General features: G+C 33.5%; 1 protein-coding gene across 16 annotated transcripts in view; it reads right to left on the bottom strand.

The window, feature by feature from the left end:
• The window catches only part of LOC106881762 (ryanodine receptor 2), a 381,060-nt gene that overhangs the window by 246,436 nt on the left and 127,124 nt on the right, over positions 1-7,500 (bottom strand). For all 16 annotated transcript variants that reach the window (XM_014932251.2, XM_014932252.2, XM_014932258.2 and 13 more), the window contains 6 exons: positions 4,598-4,710; positions 3,397-3,493; positions 2,731-2,824; positions 1,690-1,764; positions 928-1,084; positions 23-190 (listed from right to left, as the gene is read on the bottom strand). In XM_014932251.2, coding sequence (XP_014787737.1) covers positions 23-190; positions 928-1,084; positions 1,690-1,764; positions 2,731-2,824; positions 3,397-3,493; positions 4,598-4,710 — 704 coding nt within the window. The remainder of the gene's footprint in view (positions 1-22; positions 191-927; positions 1,085-1,689; positions 1,765-2,730; positions 2,825-3,396; positions 3,494-4,597; positions 4,711-7,500) is intronic.

Genomic DNA, 7,500 nt, shown 5'->3' with positions numbered 1-7,500 from the left:
TATGATATATATTTTACTTTACCTTTTTCTCTTCAACTCTCCCCACTCCTCTTTTCTTAGTTTCGTAGGTCATGTATGACAGCCATAGTCCTGAAGCGCAGTGCTGAATAAAAGTCATGGAATCTCCATATTTGATATCTGCTTTTCCCATGCCTTCATCTTCTCTTCCTTCACTTTGTTTTTTCTCATCCTATACAAAACATTGCAGAGAGAAAAGAAAAATTGAAATATTTGCAATATTTTTAAAATCAAGTTTTAAAAAATTTTAGCTTTTTTATTTTTGAAGTGGCCTTTATTTCTTTAAATTACATCTGCCTGTTTTATGTTGAAACTGGCTGGGTCTGGCCTCCCACACCAACACTATGATATTATTCTAAAAATAAACTATCTTATCATTAAAATCTCTATAGCCTGGGGCTTTAGTAGAAAACACTTGCCAAAATTCCACATAGTTGAACTAAACCCAAGACCACGTGACTAGGAACTGACACTCCATCAGTTACAGCAACGAGGGTTTCAGTTGATCTGATCAATGGAACAGCCTGCTTGCGAAATTAACATGCAGGTGGCTCAGCACTCCACAGATATGTGTACACTTAACGTAGTTTCCAGAGATATTCAGTGTGACACACAATATGACAAGGTTGGCCCTTTGAATGATAGATACAACTCATTTTTGCCAGCTGAGTGGACTAGGGTAATGCGAAATAAAGTGTCTTGTTCAAGGACACTATGTGCCACCAGGTATCGATCACACAACCTTACTGTTGTGAGCCAAACACCCTAACCACTAAATCATGCATCTTCACATCAATTGTAAGCAAGCTTCTTAACCATGCAGCCAAAGCTTTTATCTATGTATCACTTAAAGTCTTATTCAATTTTGATATTTGCCATCAAGTTAAACAATGACACTTAGAGACTTACTTTAGTCATCAAAAGAAGAAATGTGGTTAGCTCTTCTGTTGCTCGGTTTCTGTGAACTGTTACCACTTGGTTATCACTATGTATTGACAAATATCTTCCAGAGGTAATGTGTCGAATGCGGCATTGGGAACCCCAGCCCAAGAATCCTCCCGACCACCTGTTAAAGAAAGGTAATTATTGATTATGTCAACTTCACAATTAAGGTTGTAATGAAGATTGAAAGTTTTAAAATTATAATTGGAAGAGAACAGGAGAACGGCTGTTTCTTAATTACATGATTAAATTTTTAAAAATACCTCTATTTCAATTTGAAGATATGATATTAACCTGTTTAGTTCATTTTTTATTTATTTATTATCAATATTTTTTATAGTAAATAAATTTAAGAAAATATCTTTTGGTATAAGCAAATGAGGCAGTAATGAATTAAACTATCCATCATATTTTATGCATAAACACCTTTGATAAGCTAGTTATGGTGGTATTTGTCTGGAGATAACGTCTTTTATGGACTTGTGTTAAAAACACAATGAATATCAGATATTGTATGATATTTGTGCTTTTAATATATCACGTTGACTGGAGATATTATCTCAAGATGGATGCTGCAGTAACTGGCCTATCAATAGTGTATATACATACAGTAAGATACATAAATAGCTATTATTTTTTCTTTAATTCTTTAAGAAGTATTTTGAATCTATGTATTTGTAACAAAACATGGTATACTTAATTAAAATTAAAGAATAAAATTCCACTTACTTTGTTCTGATGTGTTCTAATTGCCATAAAGACCTTGCATGGCTACAAACAGCACCAGTTTCATACATCACTGCACTGAAGTTAGAAGGAATTCCAGTTGAAATAAATGAAATATTAAGGTGGTGGTAGAGAGAGGAAAATAGGAGTCTCACTCAAATGAAACTACTGTATTTGATGGCATACAAGGTGCCCTTTATTTCTAAATCTGTCTCAAAACAGAAACAACCCACCCCAAATCTTATATGTGAAGTTGGGCCTCCCATAACTTTTAATGCCCTAAAAACTTTTTTCCTAAATATGTGCTCCTGAAATTAGGATGTGTCTAATATGAATGTGTATCTTTTAGGCCATCAAATATGGTATATTTTACGAAGCAATTAAAAATAGGATATAATTTAAGTATAGTTGAAAACCACTTTGATATTAAACTATTGTGTATGAAATGAAATGTAATTTCAATTAGAAATTTTACAACCAAGTACAAAATAAGGTTATACTAATAAAATAAGATTTACAAAATAATCTAGAAAGATGAAAATAAGTGAAGTGGACTGTGCACTTAAGATCATCATTGTTGCCATTTAATGTCCGTTTTCCATGCTGGCATGGGTTGGATAATTTGACTGAAGTTGGAAAGCCAGATGATTGCACCAGACTTCAGTCGTCTATTTTGACATGGTTTTCTATGGCTGGATGCCCTTCCTAATGCCAACCACTTTACGGAATGTAGTGGGTGCCTTTTATATGGCACCAGCACAAGTGCTTATTATGTGACACCAACACAGGTGCATTTTATGAGGCACCAGCATGGGTGCTTTGTGTGTTTTATGTGGAACCAGCATGGGTGCATTTTATGTAACACCAGCACCAATGCTTTTTATGTGATGCGAGCATGGGTTTACATGGCACCAACATGGATACTTTTTACATGACACCATAATGATTAAGGTGTAAGTATTAATATACTTATATTTTAGAAAGACAGAAAGAGGTGAATAAGGTGGCACAGACTCAGTACAATAATAATTAAAGAAGACTTACTTGTCCTCATTTTCACTTCCTGATCGTGGTATTGTAAGGCATTCATCCATATGACCGTGAAAAAGTCTCACTACATCTCCACCAAATACAAATCCTGAAGTGACATAATAAAAAAATAAAGACATGAATAACAACCACAGGAGGTTTATTTTGATAATATATAATCTTTACAATGATTGCATATGAAGGAGTATGGTCAAGCAGTTACGGTGTAAAATCAAGGTTTCGATTCCTAGACTGGGTTATATGTTATGTTCTTGAGCAAAACACTTCACTTCATGTTGTTCCAGTCCAAGCAGCTGTAAATGAATTCCAGTAAAACCTAGGATGTTAAATCTGCAATGGACTGACATCTTGTTCCAGGGCAAGGTTTGTAATCTTAGTTACTTATAAAGCATGGAAACTGGGCTAAATTCCAGCCTTATGAGTTCCTAAACTGCACAACACACTTAACTTTTATTGTAATAAATCTTATTTGATATACAGTTGACAAGTTAGCATGCAAAAAGAAAGGAAACAAGATATATACAACATTTGAAGATTGTATTTTAGGATAGAGAGGACAAAAATTATGTTTATGAATTTTTTTGCAAGATTCTTGATGTGAAAATGTGTGAAACAAACAAACAAAAAAAGATAAAGGCTGTAAAACTAAGTGAAACTTACCAAGAGACTTTAATCTGATTGCTCCTGAACACATAGGGACCACTGTCCATAATGTTTGTTGGAAAGATGCAATCACACTCACCCCGTAACCAATGTGCTAAGAAAAAAAAACCAACAAAAATAGAGTTTGTTAAAGAATATTTAAAAAGTGAAAGCTATTTTAATATACATTTCTGGGATTTTAACAACATATTTAATCTTCAATATTTAATCTGGGTTTGGCTTTAAACTGCATCCAGTAGTGGGGCCTTAGTTTGGGAGTTCCAAGGTTTTGAGGGGTGTGGAACTACCTCTTAGCCACTATTGTTCCTAGGTCTGAATAGGGTAGTGAAAATTGAGCTAGTCTTTAGCTACAGAAGGATTCCCCTTGTGGTCTCTTACCCACCATAGCCATCTTGAGCTAGTTTCAACTGCCATGCCTATTTTCCTGATGGCTTTCTTAAGTTGTCTGGGTTTCAGCCCTAGATTCTGCAGGAAATAACACACTGATCCAGATGGAAATTTGTGGCAGCTGATTTTTAAATGGAGAATGAAGCCTCATGCCAGCCTCATCAGCTAAGTCCTGATATTTCGATTTCTTTACCTGGTGGGAAATATGTCTCTCCTCCCAAGGCTCTGAGTTTGACCAGGATGATCGTTTTTGTTTTCCTGGAGAGCATGCTTTACTGAAAAGTCACAAACTCTCCCTCAAATCACATCATACTATCTTTAGCTATGCACTTAAATATTTTCACTCATGCACAAGCACTCATATATTTTATACACTTATAATGAGCCTCTTTTGGATGTAATACTCTCAATGTTGTTTTTTTTAAAAAAACATAAATCTTTGTTTTCTTCATAATTTTTATATAATATTTCGAAAATATATTCAAACAGCAAATATTTCAAAGGAAAAGCATACTTGGAGTATCAGCTGAATGACCAGAAACATGTAACTTAGAGTACTGGAACTATGATCCTTTTAGTTATAATGAGTTAAAGAGTATTCTACATTTATGTATTGAGTTTTGTAATTTTTTGCTTCTCATTTAATAAACAGAGATTTATACACATACATACACAGTTATATATACACATACACACATACACACACATACATGTGCGCACACATACATGTGTGCACGCATACACATGTATGTATGTACACATGTGCACATACACATTCAAGCATTCAATGTAAAAGTAATTTCAATCTCACCAAATATCTTTCTGAGGAAACGCTGACGAGGATAAGGTCATCTCCCACACGCACTTTCTCACCCTCTGATCTCTGTTTGGAAGCAGGATGTATCGTCCACCAACATGATTCACCTACAAGTAAAGAAGTGATAATTTTAATATGAAATCAAGCAAATATATAATATAGACTTCATTTCACAAGTTATCTTGGTTTCTTTTCATATTGTATTGTTAAATGCTTGCATAAAAATGTTAATAGCTCTTGCTATCAGATATTAAACCTCATTAAGTAAATATATTTTCATTGAAATAATTGGGACTAATATTGGTTCAACTGTTTGCTTTTTGTTATTTCTTTTTGTATGTCATTGTTGTTTAGGCAACTGAAGCAATCCTCAGACCAGTTCCAGCCTGGGTCAAACCATTTTCATTCTGGAACAGAGTAATTCAGACAGAATTATCCAATGTGTCTTTATTAAGATGGTAGGGTGTAGCTTTGGGGAAGGGGGGAAATTTGGCTGCTGTTTCTAGTAGGTGAAGCAACAATGTACAGCAGAGGCCTTGGTCAAGGATAATCATATCCCTTGGGCATGGGATCACCCAATGGCTAAAAGTATGAAACTAAAACCCAATCTCTAGTATTGATTTCTATAAAACAAATATGATAATGAATTTCTTTCCTGTTTTCTTTCTGCAACCCAAATCTAAAAAAAAAAATCAATTTGAGTTGAGGAGAAACTATGTCTCCTGATTTCAAGTGGATAGATATTTTCATAGCTAAAAGAAAACTATTGAAATATTTTGAAGTCACATTGTATATTCTAGAATTTGGTAATGATGATGACCTTTTAAATGCTGCTTTAATGAGAGTGAAGACATGCGGCTTAGTGGTTAGGATAGTCAGCTCAAGATCGTAAGGTCATGAGTTTGATTCCTGGTGGTACATTGTACCCTTAAGCAAGACACTTTATTTCATGTTGCTCCAGACCTCTCAGTTGGTAAAAATGAGTTGTACCTGTAATTCAAAGAGCCAGCCTTGTCACATTCTATGTCAAATGGAATCTTCATGAAACCTATATTAAGGGTACATGTGTCTGTGGAGGGCTCAGTCACTTGCACGTTAATTTCATGAGCAGGCTGTCCTGTTGATTAGATCAACTGGAACCCACATCATCATAACTGATAGAGTCAGTTTTTTGTTTTTTAATGAGTCTGGTAGTAACCCAGTTGATTGAACATCTGAAAACTCACAGTCAAATTGTCCTGACTGAAATGTATCATCATCATCATCCTCGTTTAACATCCATATTTCCATGGTCACATGAGTCAGATGGAATGTTTTGAGGCAGATTTTCTATAGCCAGATGACTTTTCTGTTATTACCTCTCACCTGTTTCCATGCAAGGTATTATTTTTTCCATAGCTAAATGTGTTTTTCACAGAAGACTGGAAATGAACAACATTGCTTGTCAATGGTGAAGCTTTTTGACAACCTCACATGATGCCAAGACAAGGACACACACACACACACACACACATGTATATGACAGGCTTGTTTTAGTTTCCAGTGACCAAATTCTCTTATAAGACTTTGGTCAGGCAGGAACTATAGTAAAAGACACTTGTCCAAGCGTAGCACTGTAGGACTGAATCTAAGAACATATGCTTGGAAAGCAAGCTTCTTAACAATACAGCCTTGTTGTAGTTTCAGATATTAATATCAAAACATTATACTATTTATATTTATACTTATTTGGCTGAAGAAACCGATGAAAAACTCTCTACAAATATTACATTTAATTTACAACTAATAAAGTCTCAGAAATGTGAAAAAGAAAACCCTGATAAATTTTAGGAATTAAATATTTTATTTGAACTAAATGTTTTATAAGTTTTTGCACTGAAATTGATATTTATTTTATTTGAATTGGAACAAAAATGAAGATAGTTATACACAGCAGACTATATCTATACTTATATTCTAATATCTACTGTATAACACGTTAGTTTTTGTTTTATATCTCTGAAAAATACAATTATAAGATTGAGATTTCAATGATGTGATTGTTTACTTTTAGAATGTCATTGTAGGGTAGATGTGAGAAGCCAGATTTGGCCAGTTTGAATATAAAACATAGAATATGTAGCTAGATCTGGTCAGGATGAATATAAAAACAAGTAAAATATTTAGGCCAAATACGGCCAGTTTAAATGCTCAAATATTGATAGCATTCCTTGTTTTGATTTTATTAAAAATAAGTTTACTGTGGTTTGTAAATATGGAGGATAATCTTTTGGCCTCAAGTTTAGATTTAATATGATGCAACAAAATTTATGTCTTTGACATAAAATAAAAATATAAGATTATTTCAAATGTCATAAGTAGCAATTATTTATGAAAAAAAAGATGAAATTTTCACAAATATTTTCAAAATCTCATTTAAGAAACAGTATATCTTCACATTCATGAAACATTTATTGCTTAAACATGATGAAAGCACAAAGAGAAAAAAAATTGAGTAATAAAAGAATATTTTTTACATGAAATTGCGAAGATAAAGATGGAATGCAAAATGGTTGAGCACTGAAGATGCAACACAAAGCAGATGAAAAGTGAAAAGAAAAAGAAGCATGAGAAACTGATTCTCAGTCACAAAAAATATAAAAGAAAAAAACAAATGTTTTGGCACTAATGATGACAGAAAAGCAACAGCTAGCTCACCAAATATGAAGATCAGAAAACAGAGATTGAAACGAAACCTAAAGAGATGTCGTTGCTCGCAGTGAAAACAATGAGAATAATAGAAAATAAAAATAAAAGACAATGATGATGATGATGATGATGATGATGATGATGATGATGATGATGATGATGATGATGATGATGATGATGATGATGATGATGATGATGATGATGATGAT

Source organism: Octopus bimaculoides, chromosome 11 (assembly GCF_001194135.2).
Source record: "Octopus bimaculoides isolate UCB-OBI-ISO-001 chromosome 11, ASM119413v2, whole genome shotgun sequence".
Taxonomy (NCBI): Eukaryota; Metazoa; Mollusca; class Cephalopoda; order Octopoda; family Octopodidae; genus Octopus; species Octopus bimaculoides.
The sequence above is the reverse complement of the archived record's forward strand: the minus strand, read 5'-3'. Positions and strand labels throughout refer to the sequence as shown.